Genomic DNA, 23827 nt, shown 5'->3' on the forward strand with positions numbered 1-23827 from the left:
ATTTTTGTCGAAAAGGTGAACTTATCCTTTAAGTTCTCTAATGACTAACTGCTTGAGAGTCTGGGTCTAGGACTTCATTACTCAGGCAAATTGATGTCCCCCTTCCCACCTTTATTTCCTATCCTCCTTAACCCATTGCTTCCCCTGGGTCTACAACAACCAAGGCCTTTTGCCTGGGGGACTTTACATGGCTTTACACACGTTCAACAATTTTTGACTTTTCATACCTTTCCTTCCCTTTGGACCTCTCTCCAAGGAAAACCATGATGTACTCACTTCAGAACACTTCCATTACGTGCAACTAAGGCATTGGATCTTGGCTCTGCGAAAACTAGCTGACTTTCTGTACAGTAAAACACGTTCAGAACACATTTCTCTACATGCCTCAGGATTGGATTAATCCAATTATAATGACAGATGTTTAAGGATATGCAGCTTTTGAGGATATGCAGTCCTTGTATGGTGGTCCTGCCCTAAACTTATATCTTTCTGTTCCAAAATTTTTAGACTTTCCCAATCCCTCTTTCATTTAATAGTTACCAAACATGTTTGGATGACTGTCTTTCACCAGCCAATCCTGGACTTGTCAGAACGTTTCCATTACTTGCAACTAAGGCATTAGATCTTTGCTCTTCAAAAACATGCCGATTTTCTATACAGTAAAACACCTTTGGAACACATTTATCTACACGCCTCAGGATTGGCCTAATTGAATTATGACAGATGTTTTAGGGGATGCAGCTTTTGAAGAGATGCAGTCCATGTATGGTGGTCCTGCTCTAAACTTATAGCTTTATGGTCCAACATTTTCAGACTTTTCCAAACCCTTTTTCTTTTAATAATTTCTAAAGATGTTTGGATGGCTGTCTTTCACCAGCCGATCCTAGGCCTATTCTCATACCAAGAAAAATTGGCAACATACTTTTTTTAGCAGCAAAGCAAGCCATTGCCAAGACTTGGAAGAAGTCCTCAGTTCACTTTCAGGAAGTTAAAGACCGCATTGACCCGATGGTTGTAAATGAGAAAATGTCCAGTATAGTGAAAGACTCAGCTGACATGCCATAAAGTTTGGGAACCTTGGCTCACCTATGCTTCGCCATCCCTGGATCAGATTAACCTGTGTGCTCCTTACTGTTACACATTTACCACTGGCACAAGTCCATGGGCTATGAGTGCTACCCCTCTCTTTGCCTCCTCTCATACTTTATCTTCTCTTGTTCTTTCCTTCTCGATGTAACCTCCCTTGTAATCTTCTAAATATTTAGCTCTTAAACACCCCTTCTTATGGTTACAATTTATTTTCATTGGTCATGAGCCTATAAACAATTGTCTTTCCTACACCTCACACTGAACCTTGTGCTTGTGTTCTGTTTCTCGTTTCTGGACCTGAATATTCTCAATTGCTATAGCCCCTTAATAGGCTTTTCAGTTGTTACTGTTTTTCTTAAAATTATTAAAAATAGTTAAAAGTAAAAGATCTATTCATAATTTCTTCTTGCATTAGCTTATTTTAAAATCTCTGTTCAAATTTTAGTTACAGATGGTAAGTACAATAGAGCAAAAAAAAAAAAGTGATGTCATATAACCAAGCTATTTTCTATAATAGGATGCTCTGAGTGGGAACAGCAGAACACTAATGATAGCACATGTGAGTCCCTCCATAGCTGTCTATGATGAATCTCGCACCACTTTGATCTATGCAAACAGAACCAAAAACATCAGAACCAGGGTGAGTGACTGCCATGAAAGCTAAAGATGATGAAGATAATTTTTATGACAAAGACCGTTATTTACAGGCACAAATTATTGGGCCAAATTTCCAAAACCTTTAGCAAGTAAAGCTATTCCCATAAGTGTATGTAATGTGTGCTTAACCAATTGGGCTGGAGTTGCATTAAGTTGACAAGCTGACATAAGCTCAATGCCTAGGTCCCTAACATTAGGGATGATACATCTTTGCTGTTGGAAAGTTATGTAGGAAAATAAATCCACTTATTTGTAAGCTGTAACTAACAGTTTGGCCCATTCTGGGTCATCAAAATTCAGCATTAGATCACAATATCTTTAGCAGGTCTACATTTTGGCACCAAAGCCTTTCATTATTTGCAGCTTGAGGTCACTCGAGGCAAAATCAAAGTACCATGGCACCTGCTTGTTACAGTTGAGAAGTAGGTTTATCTATTTTGCTCACCCTCGGTAACTAATGCTGTTCTCAGTTTTTAACGTCTTTCAAAATTTTTGATTTAGTTCTGATTTAAAATATTTATTTATAAGTGATTTGTAAAAACTGATCTGCATAACTTTAAGTCAACCTATCGCTGTTCACTAGATGCAACACATAAGATGGATCTAGAGTCAGATGTACCATAATTTTTAATATTGTGTGCTAATATGCTAATGTAAAGTGGTTATTAACTTTCAAAAAGATTGTAGAACTTCCTTTGACATTGCCTGCATCAACATTACCCTCAAAATCATTGCTAAAGGACAGTATGTTTTTCTGATTAAGGATGAGCTGAGGTATGTTTGAATTTAAAGTGATAGTAAAGGTTCTGATTAAAAAAAATAAATAACAAACATGTCATACTTACCTGCTCTGTGTAATGGTTTTACACAGAGCAGCCCCAATCCCCCTTTTCTTGGGTCTCCCTCCATCGCTCCTGGCTCCTCCGCACTGTTGAGTGCCCTCAGAGCAAGCTGCTTGCTTGCACTCGCTCCTGAGCCACATCTGTTTGTCTACGAGACACACAGAGCGTGGTTTGGCTGTGCTTCCTCCTCACGGGCTGTGATTGACAGCAGAGGGAGAGAATGGCTCCAGCTGCTGTGTCTCAGCCAATGAGGAGGGAGAGATCCAGGAGAGCCACTGCTCTCGTGCACATCACTGGATTGAGATTGGGCTCAGGTAAGTATAAGGGGGGCTCATGGGGGAGCTGCACAAAGGTAAAAAAAGCTTAAGCCTTTATAACCACTTTAGGTTCAAACCAACCTAAGTGAACCTTCTCGGATGTTTTCTTTTACAATGACGTTTATTGATAGTATCATTGTCCTCAAACAAATCCAAAGTTAGAAATTACAGTGCAGAGGAAATAAATGTGTCATTCCTCTGATAAACAAGAAGCATAGTAAATGCACTGAGTTACAGAAGCAAACAATAAAAGGGATTACAATGTGTAAAAACATTACGAGACAAAACAATTTACAGTATTGATTAGCATGTGAAGGCCTATGATTCATCCATATAAATCTGTAGGTAGACATGAAAACGTGTAAAGCATTATGTATAACCATATGGAAATAGTGTTACTACACCAATCCTTTGGGCCCAGAGTAAGTCCGGTGATTATACAAGACACTTCAGGGTCCAAAAAAAAAAAAGGATCATAATCAGCTCAGTTACTGAATGACAGGGAAAAGCAGATGAAGTAATTAATGAGTAAGAAAAAGGGTCCTGGGGGATCACGGTACAGGGTTGTTAAAGCAACAGAAGGGCATTTTCAAACCTAGGTGGCTGTGCTATAGTAATCCAAGGTTGTCAAACCTGGAGAAACTTGTCATGCATGTCCAGCAGCATGGCTGTCAACTTCTCATGAACCATTATAAAGTTAATCTGATGTTTGATTGCCTCAAAACTGAGGAAGGGGTCTTCCATGCTTTCGCAATAGTCAGTTTAGTGGCTGTAAATACATGTGATGCCAATTGTCGCTCGGGGCATAGTTGGCCTTCTATTGGTTTAAATATTAGCGCCTCGTAGGGGTTGCGTTTAATGTTTACATGAAACATGGTGAGGAGGAGGGCATAAACTCTGATCCAGAGTATGCATACCCTAGGGCAGTGATGGCGAACCCGTGGCACGCGTGCCACAGCCGGCACGCCGAGCCTTATCTGTGGGCACGCCAGGAGAATCCAGCGGCGCGCTGTCTTCCCGGCTGTAGTGTGCGTGACAGCCGGGTCCCAAGTGCGCATGCACAAGAAGCAGTGCTCTTTGTGAATGGTAAGGCGGTACCTGGGACACATGACAGATCCCAGAAGCCGCCGGACCAATCACAAAGCGCAGCGCTTCTCGCGCATGCGCACTGGGCATCCGGCTGTCCGACGAGCGCCCACACTACAGAAGTTGGGAAGACCACGCGCGGCTGGATAAAGGAACAGGTAAGATAAAAAAAAAACTCTGCGGAAGTAAGAGCGGGTACCTGTCAAATTCAGGTACCCGCTCCCCCTCCCTCCCCAAAGGTCAGCAGTTATCTCTGTACTGTCCGCAGTCTCTGGTCATCCCTGTGCTGTCCGCAGTCTCTGGTCATCCCTGTGCTGTCCGCAGTCTCTGGTCATCCCTGTACTGTGTCCGCAGTCTCTGGTCATCCCTGTACTGTGTCCGCAATCTCTGGTCATCTCCTGTACTGTGTCCGCAGTCTCTGGTCATCTCCTGTACTGTGTCCGCAGTCTCTGGTCATCCCTGTACTGTGTCCGCAGTCTCTGGTCATCTCCTGTACTATGTCCGCAGTCTCTGGTCATCTCCTGTACTATGTCTGCAGTCTCTGGTCATCCCTGTACTGTGTCCGCAGTCTCTGGTCATCCCTGTACTGTGTCCGCAGTCTCTGGTCATCCCTGTACTGTGTCCGCAGTCTCTGGTCATCCCTGTACTGTGTCCGCAGTCTCTGGTCATCTCCTGTACTGTGTCCGCAGTCTCTGGTCATCCCTGTACTGTCCGCAGTCTCTGGTCATCCCTGTACTGTCCTACTGTCCGCAGTCTCTGGTCATCCCTGTACTGTGTCCGCAGTCTCTGGTCATCCCTGTACTGTGTCCGCAGTCTCTGGTCATCCCTGTACTGTGTCCGCAGTCTCTGGTCATCCCTGTACTGTTAATTAGTTTGCACTACTGTACGAGTTGTTTTTTCTAAACCAAAAGCTCGATATTCAGGTTTCATTGCAGTGTTGGCACTTTGAAAGAAATAAGTTGGTTTTGGGTTGCAGTTTGGGCACTCGGGCTCAAAAAGGTTCGCCATCACTGCCCTAGGGCAAGACCACCAAATGTGGGCCATGGTGCTGACTTGTTAGCAACCCAAAAGCAATTTGGTGAGTAAGATGGAATAAAAAAGACCAATCGAGCTGCTGTATAGTACCACCTATAGAGGATTTTACAGGTATTTTCCAAAATAAGTATTTTTTTTGAGCATTTGGATAATGTTTGGGTCATCTGCCAGTCCTGCTGGTTGAGCTGGCCTCCTAATTCAGTTTGCCAATGTTGGTGATAGAGTCGTAGCGGGGGTTTTCCGTAGGAAATAAAGGAATCAATGATATCAGGCCCCGGGAGTGAGGTGTGGTTCTACAGAGGCTTTGAAAAGGAGTCAATCTATAAGTCGTGGGTTGTGCATGAAGTAATATAGTGATAAAGTGTCAAAGTTGAAGGTATCTAAAATGTTCCCTCAGTGGAATTCATGGGAAGACCAAAGGGTGTCAAAGGTGAGAATCCTAGCAGGGGAAAGTAAAAAGTGAACATCACTGAAACCAGGAGCCACCCACCAGGTAAACTGCCCTGGGTTGTCAAGACCCAGAGGAAATAACAGGTTGTAAAGGAGATGCATTAGGGGAGGATGAAATGAAATAAGACCCGCCGAATACTTAATTGAGTCCCATAATCAGAATGTGTGGGTTAACGTCGGATTGAGGTGTGTAGGACAATGAATAGGGGGGAGCCACAGTAGGGATGATAGTGGCGTCAGGTGAGAATCCATCAGATCTATTGTAGCCCACAGAGGGATATTCTGGGATTCGTGAAGGTGGACTGGAGGGGCAATATTAGCTGCCAGATAATAGGCTTGGATGTTTGGAACAGATAAACCTCCATTAATCTTATGGGCGAATAAAATTTGCTTGTTAATTCCAGGGTGTGAAGAACCACAGATAAATGTCAGGAGTTTACGTTGATGAATACATAAAAAACTGGTATCCCTTCAGCTTTTTCCAAACTACAAGTCCCATGAGGCTTTTCAAGATTGACAGTTACAAGCATGACTCCCAAAGGCAGAGGCATGATGAGACTTGTAGTTTTGCAACAGCTGGAGGGCCGCCAGTTTGACACCCCTGACGTAAAATGTGTAGGGGAACAGGGACTGGCAAGACGCAAAATACATATAGTAATTTGGGGAGATAAGTCATGTGAATCGCATTAATTTTGCCAAACCCCAATAGATGGAAATGTGCCCAGGAAGATAACATGTCTATCAATTTTTTAAATAAAGAAGGGAAACTGGCTTTGTAAAGTCCATCGTAAGATGGGGTGAGTCTGACACCCAGATATAGCAGTGTTGGGATTCTTAGATGTTTTTCAGTCAAACATGTTATACTTACTTGCTTTATGTAATGGTTTTGCATAGAGTAGCCCTGATCCTCCTCTTTTTGGGTCCTCCACTGACGCCCCTGGCTACTTCCCCTCTTCCACACAGAGTACCCCCATAGCAAGTTGCTTGCTATGGAGGCACTTGTGCAGGCTCGCTCCCGAGTCAGCTGTGTGTGTCCATAGACACACAGAGCTGGGTTTGGCCTTGTCTCCTGCTCCCTTCTCACTGGTTGTTATTGACAGCAGTGGGAACCACTGTCTCCTGCTGCTGTTTCTGAGCCTATGAGGAGGGAGAGAGCCAAGGGAGGATCTTCTCTTGTGCACAGTGCTGAATCAGGATCGGGTTCAGGTAAGTATAAAGGAGATCTGGGGGGAGCTGCACACATTTTTTTTTTTAGCTTTATGCATAGAATTTATTAAGTAAAAAACCTTTAGCCTTTAACCACTTTAAGTTCGAACCAACCTGAGTGGGCCTTCTTTCAAGTATATTACTTTATAGGCATTTTGCTTGTGTATTAAGCTTTAGGACAGTGGTTCTCAACCTTCCTAATGCCGCGACCCTTTAATACAGTTCCTCATGTTGTGGTGACCCCCAACCATAAAATTATTTACCCAGTAATTATAATTCATGAGTGTCGTTTTACCTCCAATACTGCTGCTTTCAACACAGTAGCTGTTTTTAACAGAGTAGCTGCTTTCAACACGGCAGCTGCTTTCTACACAGTAGCTGCTCTTTACACATCGGAAATATGTGTTTTCTAATGGTCTTAGGGGACCCCTGTGAAAGGGTCGTTTGACCCCCAAAGGGGTTGCGACCCACAGGTTGAGAACCACTGCTTTAGGAGTTTGTTTTCTAGGCTGGGTTCTTCAGATGTAAAAAAAAATGCATGCATCACACATTTACATTAGTTTCCTTTGAAGCCTATGGGATCAAAAATGCCTGCATATGCTTAAAAAGCTCATTACTTTTTTGAGCATAGGACAACTGACCATACATGTGTGAACAGACACAATTAGAAACAATGGGATTCTGTGTAGTCAGGGAAATGAGCAGAAATACACTCAAGTGGGAATGGGGGCTTATAATGTCGTATGTCAAAAAATTATAGTAACCAGAAAGAGGGCGTGATCACTGGGGTAAGGAAGGAAATGTTTCTTGCCAGCATCAGACTTTGATGATATAACTCTCCAATTTTCAGGCAGACCTTGAATGTCTGTACAATGGCACAGTCGTGTGACTTGGAACCCAAGAACTGCTTTTATTGAGATTACGTACAGCTTTTTATTTAGGGCTCGTTCACACCATACGTGCAGAAAAACTGATGGAAAAAACATGCAGATTTCACTTCCAGGGACACCAGTTTACATCAGTTTTCATGCACATTTCAGTGAGTTTTATACAGGTTGCAGATTCGTGCGATGTGAACAGGGCACATAGGGAACAATTCTTTTTTTTGTGCCCTTGCAGAATGCATGCAGAAAAACTCACGTCTCTGCACATGGTTTGAACGAGGCCTTAAACTATAATGCTGCATAATCTCAACATTGTATGGGGACAACATATTTCTCATATGTCTTCAAACATTTTAGGAGAGTTTCCACTTAAAAAAAGAACAGTGTTCATTGGCAATACAACCAATCACAGCCCGTCTGTCATTGACATAGGCATATTAGAGAAAGTAATAGGATACGATGGATTGCTTTGGTAACAAGAACTTGGTCTCAGTTCAGCTTTTTATCTACTCATCACTTTGCTTTTTCTGCATCCCTACATCTTATTTTTTGCTAGGTGAGACAGAATTATGAGAATGCTGCCCAACATGCTACCAAATATGGCAGAGTTCTCTACAATCTTCACAACGAACTAGAAAAACTACATCAAAGAATCAACGAACATGGCCGGGAGATAAGAAGGCTGATGAAAACAGAAGTAAAAACCAGAAGTGTACAAGGTGTTGTAATAACTTGTAATTACAAATAACTGAGTGGGTGGGAATTCCTGAAAATATTTACATCTCCAAATGTAATCTTTGCTACCATCTCCTCGCATCCTTGGCATAATAACATAGAGTTGGTCTGCCTTTGTGGCTTTAACAGCCTCATTTCTCCCAGGAAAATTTTCACAAGACTTTGAAGAGAGTATGAGGAATTATGAGCCCTTTTTAGCCAAAAGAGCATTTGAGAGTCCCAATCCCAATGGCGTCCAGTAGTGATGTGGTTGGTTCTCTGTGCAGAACACTTGAGTTTCTCCACACCAAACTCCATCATACCATGCATTTATGGGCTAGGCTTTGTGTACAAGGGCTCACTTATGCTGGAACAGAAAAGGGCCTTTGCCAAACTGTTGCCACAAGGTTAGAACTGCATGACGAGGAGTGCGGTCCTCATCATTTGATTTCAGTTATCTTTGGATGTCGGTACTTCATACCTATCTACAGCTTTCCCAAAGGACAGATTTACATTTATCTGAATTAAGGTTGCCCTCAGATCTCCTAAGCTAAAGTGACCTAAGCTAACCACTATCACAGCAGTCCTATAAATGCGTATATAGACTTTGCTTTCAGAAATGTGAGCCAAAATTACTTAACAATTTACCACATGTGAAAATGCAAAAAATTTAAAATAAAATCATATAAATAGACAACACAAGAAAATACAAATAATGTCCAATGTATCAGTAAGTCCTATTCAAATAATAGTTGCTTGAAAGCCAAATGACAGGTGAACAGGTGACCACTTCCAGGTGCTCCAGGTGACCCTGCCTGGATTTACAATCACCCCAGTGGATGGTCCTTCTAATACTAGATGGGTCTCGCTGCCCTTTTTTTGGCTGGACCCACTGTGTGTCTTGTCACCAATTGACCATTAACATGTACCAGGAATGCAATTTCTTTCCATGTAATACACCTCCACTAAAAAGACAGTATCAGGGAAAACCATAAACATAAACACCCCACAAACTCAAAGTCCATACACCCACTGGTGTCTATAAATATGTGAATATCCTCTTCTTTTCCAATGTTCAGTGCACTTTCACCACACCAGGTGAAAAACCTGCTAACCTAAAAATAAATATTGTGCGCTCATCTGGATATTCTCAGCATCCAATTCAGGTCCAAATCTTTCTGTTAACTCCTCTTGCCCACCTTTTGCTCAGACAACCAACAGGGATGGTCTCATGCAGAAAAAAAGGCCAACACGTAGTGCTCTCCATATAACACTTTACTGTATCCCCCACTAAAAATACACTTACAAATATAAAAACAGAGATAGCACAAAATCAGTTCACATCCAGCTCACCACTCCACTAGCAAGATGGTCGCGGCATGGATTCACAGGCTTGGCTCCTCCTTCTTGGACGTGTTTCACCCTCTCTCAGGGCTTCCTCAGTACGCGGGGAGCCGTTCAACCCAAGCACCTTTATAACCACAGTGTCTCTAATTCAATCTCATGTACACATAGTAACATGGAGACACTGGAAGTGCGTCATCCAGCACTTCCAGTGTGCTTCCAATACACATTTACAGGGCTCACTAATGTGCAAGTTAGACACATTTTGAAGACTGCAGCAACCATAACCGCACTCATCTGTGTTTCTTTGTTCTTGGTTTTGCCTGTGGCGCAGAGTTTTCATTGTTATGAATATCACAGCAGTGGCTTACTCTGGTGTTTAATTTCTATGCAAATAAATTCTTCTGAAGAAAGCCAAGTAAAGGATTTTCTCCTTCAATTTTCATGTACAATAAGTAGAAAATCTAAGGAGAGAAAGAAACTTTTGCAATAGTTGCAGGTAGGTGGAGCTGGGAATTCAGATGCAGAGATCAGTTTATAGCAGTGACTCGGAAATAGAAGGGGCTGTTGGATTATTCAGAAGTGGAAGGAACATGTCATTATTAATGGCTGCTGAGAGTTAGGCAAGCCATATACTATTTGATCTTCTTTCCTGCGACCACAGGTTGCAAGAAAGAAAATTGACTGATTCCCCCATCAATACAGTCAGTGTTGATGGGGGAATCTCTTCCGCAGAGCTATTGTGTTCTGCCGGCTGGGAGCCTTCCCGGCCAGCAGAACACAATGGTTACTGCTAGCAACTATAGCCGCTAGCAGTCATCACATGTAAAAAAGCAGACACTACACTATATATACTATTTTATATTTGGGGAACATCTGTTCCCTTGCTTCTAGTCTTGCCATCTACTTACCACTTCCGTTGAGGGATTAATCTGGTGGTTGCCATTTTCAAAGAGCCATTCCCTTTAAGGAGTCATTCCAAAGTATTCCATCTATTGTGAAGGATGTGGTTGAGCTCAATTTACTGCCTAAAATTTGTGCAGCATTTCAGTGGTGGTGGGACTCACTGAGGACTTTTTGGTAGAGAATTTGATGAAGACTGATATTTCACTGAAGAGTATTTTTCATCAGATGAACTGTTATTACCAGAGTCTCTTCATTGGATGAACTCTTTGTATATGTATGCTTATGTTATGACACTTGTTTATGTATTTTGAGCTCTGCATTTTTTACACATTTAATTTTATCACAAGGTTTAGGCATATTTACCTTTCAGTGTCAGCAGCTGACCTTTTTTTCCCACTAAGTGCCAACTTTTTTCATATACTTTGTACTCAAGTCAATCAATCAACTTGGATACAGCCAGCCTGCCCATAGATCAGGGGTGTCCAAACTTTTTTCAAAGAGGGCCAGATTGGATGAAGTGAACATGGTGGAGGGCCGAACATTTTTCCGAACATTCTTTGAACCATTACAATTAAATGCAAATAAATTATTTTATGCCAAGTTAATTGCAAACTACATACTTTTCATTTCATAACATTAAGATCAACTGACAGCTGAGTTTTCACAATGTATTGAAAATAAATTTCAAAAAAACTTACCTGCACTAATGTGAAGGGTGAAAAAGGTAGCTGGAGCTGAAGTCTCTGCTCAGCAGCCGGGAGGGGAAGAGAAACACACTTCACGCTGGAAGCCCGGCCCTGATGTCACCGCCCTCTGTCGCTCCCAGCGTGGCGCAGTCACGCATGCGCACTGCTCTCAAGCAGAAGACTGTCTGCCACAGAAGGGAGGGCCGTGTGACAGCCGCATTTACACAGACCAGGGAGAATGCGCCGCAGTCAGGCATGCGCTCTGCTCTCAAGCAGAAGACTGTCTGCCATAGAAGGGAGGGCCATGGGAGGGCCACATTACACAGAGCAGGGAGGGCTGTTGGAGGGCCGTATTAAACCGACCCCCGGGCCGTAAATGGCCCGTGGGCCGGACTTTGGACATGCCTGCCATAGAGGAATCAAATTTCGTCTGGTCCCTGCCGAACTGGCCAAGATTCGATCCATCTATGGCCGGCTTAAAAGTGGAGCCAGTTCTTCCTTACTCGACTACATAAATATCATGATGGTGGAAGGGCAAATCACAAAAGCTTGAAAACATACTTGAAACTCATACTAATGCATAGTTGTATTTAACTTTTCTTCCGCAGAGGATGCACATCAGGCTGACGTCTCACACAAAGAACAAAAGCTAATCAGCTTGGTGAAACAATTTCAGTGTGTTCTTGAGGAGCATATGAAGGTGAAATGCTGCCTTTTACAGCTGGATAATTTCCATCTAGAACAACACATTGACACTGTCCGCCATCTTGCTACCATAGCCGAGTGAGTACACTGAATGGATATCATGTTACAACAGTGCCTTGCAGATTTCATTTAGAGTATATCATATGCTTGTTTGTCTTTGTTTCTTGTGTCTTAGTGCTTATCGCAGAGGCTAAATTGTTTTGTGTCTTAGTGGGCAGCACAGTGGCTAAATGGTTAGCACTTCCGCCTGGCAGTACCATGGTTGTTGGTTTGAATCCCAACCATGGCACCACCTGCCTGGAGTTTGCATGTTCTCCCTCTGGGTCCTCCGGTTTTCTTCCATACTCCAATGACATGCTGATAGGTTAATTGGCTCCTGTCTAAATTGGCCCTAGTATGTGTATGTATGTGACTTGGGAACCTTAGATTGTACGCCCCTTGAGGGTTAGGGACTGATGCGAATGTATAATATATATATAAAGTGCTGCGTAAATTGACATCACTATATAAGTACCTGCAATAAATAAATAAATTATCATCACATTAGATGTAAGACATGATAATTTACAGTTTGTGAACTGCTCCCAAACCACATAGGTAGTATGACGGGGACAATTGATACTTCCTGTCAAGATGTATACCATGGAGAGCATGATGTTTATCACCTTGGAGCAGTAGTAAACTGCTGCCTGGGGTATATTAAGTACACAAATGGCTCACGTTATTATGCTCTGAAGGCACAGCTGTCATACCCATATGCTATGGACGTCACTTATTAATCTGGTATACTGTAACAATTCAGTAATAACTAGTATTATGTCACTATATGACATACAAAACATTATCAAAATTACATGTTCCAGGCAAGCTGAAAGGTTGCACATTATTTTTTCCAAAATGTATACCATTGATATTGATTACAATCCCTGCCAGTTTTTTTTTGCTAAATGTGTTCCACTAGGGAATCTTCACTTCTGGTTTTGGAGATGCAACATAAAGTCAGAGGAAATCTCTCCAAAATGAGGGAATTCCCCTCTTATGCAGTTGTCAGGGAAACAATTGTCTATATCACCTTCTGTTCTGGTGAAAACTTAAAAATTTTGGCCTTGCCATCAATTTCTGCTCAGCTGGTCACCAGGTCAAATAAAGGAAATGAATCTCCCCATCATGAACAGAGTCTCAAACTGGAAACAGCCGAAGATTTCCTTTTGGGCACTCAGTTGTTGATTGAGACCTCCTAAGGATCTGTCCAAAGGGAGGAAAATGATTCACTCTTCTAACTCACTCGCTTGTAGGTACATGTTAGTTTGAGCTATTGAACTCTGTAAAAAAATCTTTTTTCAACATGCAAAAATGAGCATAGAGCTCCCCTTTGGTTGCATATCAAAATATAAAATACTGTATAACATTCTATTATATTCAGCTGACTAAAATGTTTAAGTTTATTTTTATATCCGACCTATTGAAGATTTTACAAACCATTTAAACCATCACCTGTCCCTTAACACTTTTAAACCTAAACCTTAAAATTAACTCTTAATATCTTGCCTTGCCTTTCCTAAAGTTTAACACTTAAACCAGTCCTGAAATGTAACTTTTAACCTGACCTTAACCCAAAGTGAATAAAGCATCAGACAACTGGTTTTATTTCAAGACACAAGCATGTACATCCTGGTGCCTATGCAGTTTTTGGCTGTGTTTACAAATGCCTCACACAGATCAGTCCCTGCTGCATGCCTCTATATTTTGACTTGCTGCAAAATTTCAGTTTTGCAATCTGAGCGATTACTAAGAATAGGAGATAAAAGCCCAACTGCGGGGGTTAATTGCTGATTTTTTTCTAGGGGAGATGAAAACCACTTTTACTTACCTGATCCTCTGCTCCCCTAGCAGCTGATGCTCACCCATGCTACATGGTGGACTGTCCCTTGGCATGAACACGTCCAATTCAGGGCTATGGACCATGCTTTGGTCTTGTTGATGTCAGGATTCTAGACCACTAGAGCATATGGAAGAAGAAGAAGCTGTGGGGACCAGGATAGCAGTGGGGAGGAGCGGAGGATAGGGTAAGTAACTTTTTCTTTTTTTGTTCCTATAGACCTAAACAAGCATTTACCCTTGCAGTGAGGGTGCAGCCCTACTGCAAGGGATCATTTTTTAGGTACTTGGAGTTGGGCTTTAAAGAGACCTATAAAGGATTTTTAAAAAATGAAGGGTCCTACACAAGACTATTTATACATACTTCTCTTGCTGCCAATTCCTTAAATCTTCACTCACTTGCAGAGCAAAGCTGACAGCAGAATATTCAGCATCTGGCTCTTCCAGGTGTGTTGTATGCCTGCTGCTTCCCCTGCTGTGTGCTATGGTTCCTCCCGCAAGCCCCTTTGTTTCTACTCTATCCTTTAGACATACTAGTGACTTAGTGGAACCACAGCACTGCAGAAGGGAACAAGGATCCCAACACACCTAGAAGTGAGCTGGATGCTGAAGATTCTGCTGGCAGCTTTCCTTCACAAATAAAGAATGAAGATTCAAAGAACATGAGGTGGGGTCCATTCCTTATCTTTTCCTCTCTGACTAATGAGAATCTCTTCTTTCTTCCAGGATGCCAAAGGCTCTGAAGAGATTCTCATTGGTCAGCGCAGTTATGTGTCTGTGCCAGGGGCGGACTGACAACTCATGGGGCCCCCGGGCAATAGGAGATCATGGGGCCCCTGTGTTCTCGCCCACACCCAAAAAAGCCTATGAAAAAGCCAATGAAAGGTACCAGGGGCATCTCATGGGGCTCCCTACTGACCCTGGGCCCTCGGGCACTGCCCTAGTGCTCGAATGGCCAGTCCGCCCCTGGTCTGTGCTGACCAACGGCCACTAGCCTTTGCAAGCATTGTGATTCTACATAGCCTCCGGGGCCGTGTAGTGCAGTTTTCAAAAGTGTAGCCCATTACATGCCAGCTAAGTGGGAGTGGGGAGGGTGTTGAGTGTTAGTTTACATTTTCATTTTTTATGAAAAGGTGAACCTATTCTTTAATATTTAACTTGAATCCCTTAATTCCTTACTCTAACCTCTAACACTAACATCTAAGAAGCCTGATTGACCTTATTATGGGCCTTGCTGAAAATCACCAAATCCCATAGCAGAAACTACAAATGCTAAAATTGTTTCTGGTTTTGTCTGAAAAGGTCGCAAACACAGACTAATAGACTGCACACAGTTAAAGCCCATGTTTACCTTAGAAAATGCAAAATAAGCACCTGGGACAGTACTTATCTTTAGTGTGATACAGGGGCAGACTGACAACTCATGGGGCCCCTGGGCAATAGGGGATCATGGGCCCCCTGTGTCCTTGCCCAAACTCAAAAAAGCCTATGAAAAAGGTACCAGGGGCATCTCATGGGGCCCCCTACTGACCCTGGGTCCTCGGGCAGTGCCCGAGTTTCCAAATGGTCAGTCCGCCCCTGGTGTGATATGTTCCTGGTGCCTCTGTCTTCTAGTTCAGTAGTAACCTTCCTCCTCTGATACACCCTACTCCCCTAGCCACCCGCCAAGCTCTAACTATTCTACACTCTTTCCAAAGAAAAAAAGATTTTTACTGGAGTTGGGCTTTAAAAGTTTCCTTGGAATTACTTTGCTCTGCAATCCTTGCTCATTCTATTCTTTGTGGTGCAGCTGGGAGCAGGACAACCCTCGGTGCTCGGCAAGATCAAGGAAGACTGTTGAGGATACATTGATTGATGTAGGAGATGAGGAAGAAGATGGAGATGCAGATATTACTGAGTCTCAGGACGTTATGATGGCCAGAGAAGAAATTAACTTACTTCTTGCCGAGCAACAGAAAACCTCTGCAAAGATGGTAAAAACTTTTTTGTTGTTTTTGTCTGTTATATGAAGGCAACCTCCAAATGACCAACTTACATCGCCTAAACATTAGGTCATATTCCTAAGTGATGGCTTATCCTTATAAAGCTAGCCATACATGGCTCGATTTTCTCTTGTGCAGCTCAAAGGTTAAAGAAAAAATGGTTATTTCTCCATCCTTGCTAAACAGCATGGATGGAAGAATCTCCAGTTCTGGGTATTGTATTGTCTTTGAAACTACCCAAATACCTGAACATTGACTATATCTGATAGGGTGCAGTCACTGTTTGTCCAATTTTCCACCCAGCTTAGTTTTTAAATTGACGTTTGTAGAACCAGGTTGTGCTTGCAGGGCCACCCATGGTTCAGATAATTCAACAAGAATTGGACATAAGTTGAAGAATCATTCCTATTTTTTTTAGTAAATTACACTGTACAATGTATGTACAGTGTGTGTAAAGTGTGCACCACCCCCCTGGTCACTACTGTTCTTCCCTCCAGAGATGCGGAGCTGTCAGTGTTCACGAAGCCAATCCAGAGGTCTGGGGCTTTGAAACCCCTACTCTTCCCAATCTTCTTTGTGCAGCGCTTCTGGGACAGCCCAGAGTGAGTCATTGTGACGGTGCTGATCAATAAGAATTGCTCTGGTCCAGGAAGCGCTGCACAGCGAAGAGTGGGGATTTCACATCCTTGGACCACTGGACTGACTCCGTGGGCACTGAAAACTCAGCATCCCTGGAGGTACTACAGCAGAGACCAGTGGCTGGGGAGAACATATGGTGTTAGTTCACGTTTACAGAAAAAATGTAAATGTGAATTAACACTTTAAACAGACTTTGGTTGGCTAGTGATCAGGAGTGGACTGACAACTCATGGGGCCCCCGGGCAATAGGGGATCATGGGGCCCCTTTGTCCTTGCCCAAACTCAAAAGAGCCTATGAAAAAGGTACCAGGGGCATCTAATGGGGCCCCGTACTGACCCCAGGCCCTCGGGCAGTACCCGAGTTTCCAAATGGTCAGTCCGCCCCTGTTAGTGATATATTTAATTGCCATTATTTAATTCCTGCTGATTTGGCTGAAATTCAAGCTGTGTGGCCCCACCAGCAGCACTTTGTTTGACAAAAGTCTATTTAAAAATTGACTGAGCCAAGTAGAAAATTAGTTGCTGAACAGTGACTGCATCCTATTAGATGCAGTCACTGTTTGGGTATTCAGGCAGCCACAGGTGCCACAGCTACCCAATACAATGGCCATCAGTGGTAATTCCCCCATCTCTGCTGTTTAGCATGACTGGGGGAGTTAATTGAATGACCACCTGGGCTGAATGAGAGAAAAGCAAGTCATGTATCAATAGCTTTAGATTTCCGTGAGCTACAGTATCTGTGTTATTGTCAAACACACAATCAGTGTAGAATTTTATTTGTGATTTTATCGGACAATGAAAGTTAGGCTTTTGTCTGCACTGGTGTACAAGAGCAGACATTGGGCACCCACCAAATGCTCCCCTGATGCTAATACTCAAATAGCGCATTTAGCCACACTAGACTGTATAAATATATGCTAAGTTAAATGCTCAGAAAATGTATATTAAATAGTGTGTGCTTGTTAGAGCCCAACCTCTGTAGGATAAAGGTGCCAGATAGAGATCAGGGATGGATGGCTGGGAAACATTACACTGAGGCAACTCCTCTTAGAGTGGAAGCAAGGCTCTAATGCAGTAGCATAAAAAAGAGAGGAAGGCGCCTCTAAGTGCAGTATAGACAGTTTATTAGTGAACAATAGATGAATTGCACTTACAAGATAAATATTTAAACACTCGCTTCTCTTCTCGTTATGTCAACACATTAACACCTTCGCACCATTTGTTTGGATTGGCTACTTGAAAAGGACCTCCATTTTTATAAACTATTTTTTTTCAATCTTTTAAATTTTTTTCCAAATTTAAAATGGCTAAAAATGTGTAATGTAAGAGAGCTTTATTGTGCTTCCTATGTGCTATTGATATGTCTCTTCCTCTCTCATATGTTATCTGCCATATTTTCCAGAAGTCCAGACTTCAGACTTCTCCTATATACAGTATATTGGGTTTTAAGACAATTGTAGGGCTGGCAGAGACTAAGCCATATGATTCAAAATATGGAGGCTTTATAAAACTTTATAGGCTTGATAGTTTTAGAAAAAAATTATTTCATTTATGTTTAGTTTACATTAAACCAACTAGAAAAGTGAGGTCTAGTTCAACTGAACCACAATGAAATGATCCATCATCCAACACATAACAAAATTGCCATATATCCTGTATATACAGTAGAGAAATGGTCTTTAGTATATATAAAAGTCATGTACTGTACATATGATACATTTGAAGATTCAAATAAGTTCTCACTGTGATGCTGCAGTTCTTTGTTCTATTTATTTATTTGAACGTTGACTGTCACTGACGAATACCAGATCAGTTACATTGTGCCGTAATGTACAGTTATTTTATAGTTAGGTTTAGATATATTCACTTTAACTATGACTAAGGATGTTAAGTTAGAGACATGTCATCTAGTATAGTCACCTGTACTCATAAATTAAAGAGCTATTGGTTATTATCACTTTGAAGACGTTTTTCTGAGTTATGCAGGCCATAGATGGGTCGAAAATCGGCTGATTGTTCGGCCGAAAATAAAATCGGACGATTTTTGAATCGTTAGTGGGTTAATTGTTCGGCCGTTTTTTGGTATTTTGGCAGATTTGTTTTATCGGTAAAGTTGGAAAAAGATCGGCCGATTTTCACAGCAATTATGGGCAAATTGGCCGATCTTTTTACCGATAAAAAAAATCTGCGCATGAGCAGTGACCTGCAAGAGGAAGACAAAAAGAAGAAGAAAAAGAAGAAGAGGATGAAGAAGAAGAAGAGGAAGAGGAAGAAGAGGAGGATGAAGAATAAGAAGAGGAAGAAGAGGATGAAGAAGAGGAGGAAGAAGAAGAGGAAGTAGAAGAAGAAGAAGAAGAGGATGAAGAAGAAGAGGATGAAGAAGAGGATGAAGAAGAGGAAGAAGAAGAAGAGGAGGATGAAGAAGAAGAGGATGAAGAAGAAGAAGAGGATGAAGAAGAAGAGGAGGAAGAAGAAGAAGAGGAGGATGAAGAAGAGGAGGATGAAGAAGAGGAAGAAGAAGAAGAAGAAGAAGAGGATGAAGACGATGAAGAAGAGGATGAAGAAGAAGAGGATGAAGAGGATGAAGAAGAGGATGAAGAAGAAGAGGAAGAAGAGGATGAAGAAGAAGAGGAAGAATAGGATGAAGAAGAGGAGGAAGAAGATGAAGAAGAGGATGAAGAAGAAGAGGATGAAGAAGTGGATGAAGAAGAAGAGGATGAAGAGGAAGAAGAAGAAGAAGAAGAGGATGAAGAAGAGGAAGAAGAAGAAGAGGATGAAGAAGAGGAGGATGAAGAAGAAGAGGATGAAGAAGAGGAAGAAGAAGAAGAGGATGAAGACGATGAAGAAGAGGATGAAGAAGAAGAGGATGAAGAAGATGATGAAGAGGATGAAGAAGAGGATGAAGAAGAAGAGGAAGAAGAAAAAGAGGATGAAGAAGAGGAGGAAGAAGATGAAGAAGAGGATGAAGAAGAAGAGGATGAAGAAGAGGAAGAAGAGGAAGAAGAAGAAGAGGATGAAGAAGAAGAGGAAGAAGAAGAAGAAGAAGAGGATGAAGAAGAGGAAGAAGAAGAAGAGGATGAAGAAGAGGAGGATGAAGAAGAAGAGGATGAAGAAGAGGAAGAAGAAGAAGAGGATGAAGAAGAGGATGAAGACGATGAAGAAGAGGATGAAGAAGAAGAGGATGAAGAAGATGATGAAGAGGATGAAGAAGAGGATGAAGAAGAAGAGGAAGAAGAAGGAGAGGATGAAGAAGAGGAGGAAGAGGATGAAGAAGAAGAGGATGAAGAAGTGGATGAAGAAGAGGAAGAAGAGGAAGAAGAAGAAGAGGATGAAGAAGAAGAGGAAGAAGAAGAAGAAGAGGATGAAGAAGAGGAAGAAGAAGAAGAGGATGAAGAAGAGGAGGATGAAGAAGAAGAGGATGAAGAAGAGGAAGAAGAAGAAGAGGATGAAGAAGAGTATGAAGAAGATGAAGAAGAGGATGAAGAAGAGGAAGAAGAAGAAGAAGAATTCCAGTTCGTCAAAAAGTGTCCCTGCAGAGAGCTCCGCTATTTCTTTGACAGTGCTTTGACATTTATAGCGGTTGCAACAATGTATCTATCTGTTTCCGAATAAAAACATCTGTATCCAAAATGGATACAAATAGATACATTGTTGCAACCGCTATAAATGTCAAAGAACTGTCAAAGAAACAGGGACACTTTTTGCCGGCTGTAGACGGGATGAAAATTGGGCGATTTTTTTTAACCGTTCCTGGTAACGTCGGCCGCTTGAACGACCGATTTTTCGTTTTTTAAAGAAAAATCGGACGGTTTTCTCCCCATCTATGGCCTGCATTACTGACATCTGCAAAGCTCTAAAGTGGAGACCCAGACAATTTTTTTTTCAGGTTTGATACTCTGGTGAAGGTGCCAGGCTTAATATTGCTGCTTATATTCTTGTTGGGGAGGTTTCTGCTCACTTACTCTGTCAATGGGACAGGAAATCAGGTCAAGTTGCTCCAATTGGGATACAACATAAAATAATGTTTTATTAAACAAGTATTAGAATATTGTCAGATTGTTGTTGTTGTTTGTCTCCTGTGTCTTGATTCTCCTCACATATTGTGTCTTCAGCAAGGACATAGAGAGCAATAAAAACCTGAAAAAATTGTTATGACTGAAATTCTACCTAAATGATTTATGAATCTGGAGCCTGGGCTCAGGGGGCACAAATATTTTAGTGTTTAAAGCAGAGCTCCACCCAAAAGGGGATGTTCCGCTTTAAGGACTGGTCCCCCGCTCCCAATTAAGGATTGGCACCTTTAGGGGGCGGGGCAGAGCGGGTACCCAAATTTGACAGGTACCCACTCCTACTTCTGCTCCGATTGACTCCAGGGGTAGGCAACCTGCGGCTCTCCAGCTGTTGCAGGACTACAAGTTCAATCATGCGTCTGCAAGTCATAGCTGTAAGTGTCAGTTTTGTAATGTTGCAATGCCTCATGGGAAATGTAGTTCCACAACAGCTAGAGAGCTGCAGGTTGCCTACCCCTGCACTAGGCAATCGGAAGCGGAAAGTGTCCTCCCTCTCTCCCTCCCTGTAGTCTTTTGGGACATGTGACAGGTCCCAGAAGACTGCAGGACCATTCATGAAGTGCAGCGCTACTCACGCATGGACAGTGGGGACCTGGCTGTGAAGCCGTAAACTATCACAGCCAGGTGCCCACACTAAAGATGCCGGCCTCCTGGAATACAGGACGGCCAGTGAAACAAGCTGCGGGGGACACACCGCGGGACCGAGGGACAGGTAAGTGGCTGTTTTTTAAAAGTCAGCAGCTACAGTTTTTGTAGCTGCTGACTTTTATTTTTTTACAGGGTGAGTGGAACTCCGCTTTAACCCTATGGGGTTGATTTACTAAAAATATGTATCTTGCTTGCACATGATTTGCTGGTTGAGGTGAATGCAGATTAACCAAGCTAAAGCTGGCCATACGTACCGTAGATCAAAATTCAGCTGGTTCAGCAGGGAGCAGCCAATCTCAGTCCATCTATGACCATTCCCGTTTGGTGGGATTTAACCTAGTGATAGACTCCTCTTGAATGCGACTATTGTAACATACAGTATTTGTTTGATCAGTACATGCAGCCAATCAGCTGCAGCAGTGATCAGTGTAATCAGACATTGGAGTCGCCCAGCTGTGAGAATGCAATAGTACAGCAGGGAGGATTCCTTCATCCACCTCTTTTGTATGGTTGGGAGAGTCCATTTTTTTTCTGATCATCCGGTCAGCTGAAAAAAATAAAACATCCATATATAGCTAGCTTAAGTGAACATTCACTTTCTGTTAATTAAGCCCAATTGATGGCCTTGATTCACTAAAGGAGTATAGGCTGTTTACTTAGCAAAGTGATTTTTTCAGTTAGCTTAGGGATCGATGTCAAGCTCTGCTGACTTCAATCATCCAATCAGGGGTGGACTGACAACTCATGGGGCCCCCGGGCAATAGGGGACCATGGGGCCCCTGTGTCCTTGCCCAAACTCAAAAAAGCCTATGAAAAAGGTATCAGGGGCATCTCATGGGGCCCCCTACTGACCCCGGGCCCTCGGGCAGTGCCCGAGTTTCCAAATGGTCAGTCCGCCCCTGGCGCTGTCATTGTCCTTCAAGGAATTTGGCTGCTGACTTCAATCATCCAATCAGGGGTGGACTGACAACTCATGGGGCCCCCGGGCAATAGGGGACCATGGGGCCCCTGTGTCCTTGCCCAAACTCAAAAAAGCCTATGAAAAAGGTACCAGGGGCATCTCCTGGGGTCCCCTACTGAGCCCAGGCCCTCGGGCACTGCCCGAGCTTCCACATTTTCAATTTTCCTTGCAGTGTTTGGGTATTCTTTCCAATGTGAATTTTCACCACATTCATTAGACTTCTTGAAAATTCCTTTGCAACGTAAAAATTCACTATGCAAAGGGAACATGCTCTACTTCTTTAGTAAGAACCCAATAGGTCGTGTGTTGCAAATTATTTATTGGAGTCAACAGCTTTTTTTTTTTTATTTGAAGTGAACAGAGGATGTAAATATGAATGAATATGCTTTGTCATCTGAACAACTTGTTTATCCAAGTATTAGACTATCCACCTACTTGACCTGTAGCAGGGGTGGACTGACAACTCCTGGGGCCCCCGGGCAATAGAGAATCATGGGGCCCCTGTGTCCTCACCCACACCCAAAAAAGCCTATGAAACAGCCAATGAAAGGTACCAGGGGCATCTCATGGGGCCCCCTATTTACCCCGGGCCCTCGGGCAGTGCCTGAGTGCTCGAATGGTCAGTCCACCCCTGACCTGTAGTAATAATACAAGTGGTTCCCATTCTTATGAGTAGGCTGTGCTTTCTATAATACAGCAGAACATTATACTGTACTGTAGATTAACCTGTATGTTGGCTGGATCTCAGACAGTTCTAAGTTCTGATATTTCTCTCTCATAGGCAACACTAAAAGAACAGTGGGAAAACTCCAAACTTAAGGCCTCTCAGCTGGAGAAGCAGATTCCTGACCAGTTCAGCAGTGATCAGGAAGAGTTGTTTAGGTTGCTCCACAAAATACATGAACTACAGGCCTCTAACAATGAGCTACTAGCCAGGTCCATGTATAAGGAGAGCCTGCTCTACCAGAAAGACTTTGTAATTCTGAGTTACCAACATTACAGATCTCTCTGTGAGAAAATCATCCAACTGCAGCGGACATTAATAGGTAATGCTTTCAAATTTTCCTAAGTGGCTGCTCCATTTTGTAGTAGATATAGGGGTTGATTTACTAAAACAGGAGAATGCAAAATCTGGTGCAGCTTTGCATGGAAACCAATCAGTTTCCAGGTTTTATTGTCAAAGCTTAAAGTGTTACTAAACCCACAACAGTAAAATCAGTCTGTATGTGTAGTAAAGCATGCTTGTTATACTCACTGTGGAACCCACGGGGTTAATCAACTGCATTGTATAATAAGGTTGTTTGATCCTGACTTCTCTGATCCTCCCCTTCTTCCAATGTCCCCCTCTTATCTCCTGATAAGGAATATTGGTCTGGAGACACTCTGCACATGCTCAGTTTGGTATGCATTGCTAGAGATGGTTTTTTTTTATTTTCTTGGGAGAGTGCATGTGATCAGCACAGGGCTAATCAGCATTGTCCAGACAGAGGTCAGAGGTTCTGCATCCTACTAGAGCAAAAAGAAAACTCCTCCTACAAGCTTTAACCAGTGCTCTGCTGAAAACTGATAGAAGTCACAAGACTGCTCTAACTCCTGGTAAGAAAAGGTATTTAGCAATTTATATTTACTAAAATAATTGCTTTTCCATGTTCTGTGTACTGTGGGAGAGCGGATATAGTGAATGTAGGGTCTGGGGAGACCAGATATAGTGAATGCAGGGTCCCGGGT

At 42.6% G+C, this 23827-nt stretch overlaps 1 protein-coding gene across 1 annotated transcript in view; it reads left to right on the plus strand.

Annotated features, from left to right (window-relative positions):
* Nucleotides 1-23827, plus strand: part of LOC149473057 (kinesin-like protein KIF19) — a 96405-nt gene that overhangs the window by 40502 nt on the left and 32076 nt on the right. The window contains exons 9-13 of the mRNA XM_089683563.1: nt 1607-1729; nt 8123-8285; nt 11825-11999; nt 15589-15772; nt 22881-23145. Coding sequence (XP_089539689.1) covers nt 1607-1729; nt 8123-8285; nt 11825-11999; nt 15589-15772; nt 22881-23145 — 910 coding nt within the window. The remainder of the gene's footprint in view (nt 1-1606; nt 1730-8122; nt 8286-11824; nt 12000-15588; nt 15773-22880; nt 23146-23827) is intronic.

The sequence above is a fragment of the Staurois parvus genome, unplaced genomic scaffold (assembly GCF_062004578.1).
Source record: "Staurois parvus isolate SC_StPar_1 unplaced genomic scaffold, SC_StPar_1.0 ptg000018l, whole genome shotgun sequence".
NCBI lineage: Eukaryota > Metazoa > Chordata > Amphibia > Anura > Ranidae > Staurois > Staurois parvus.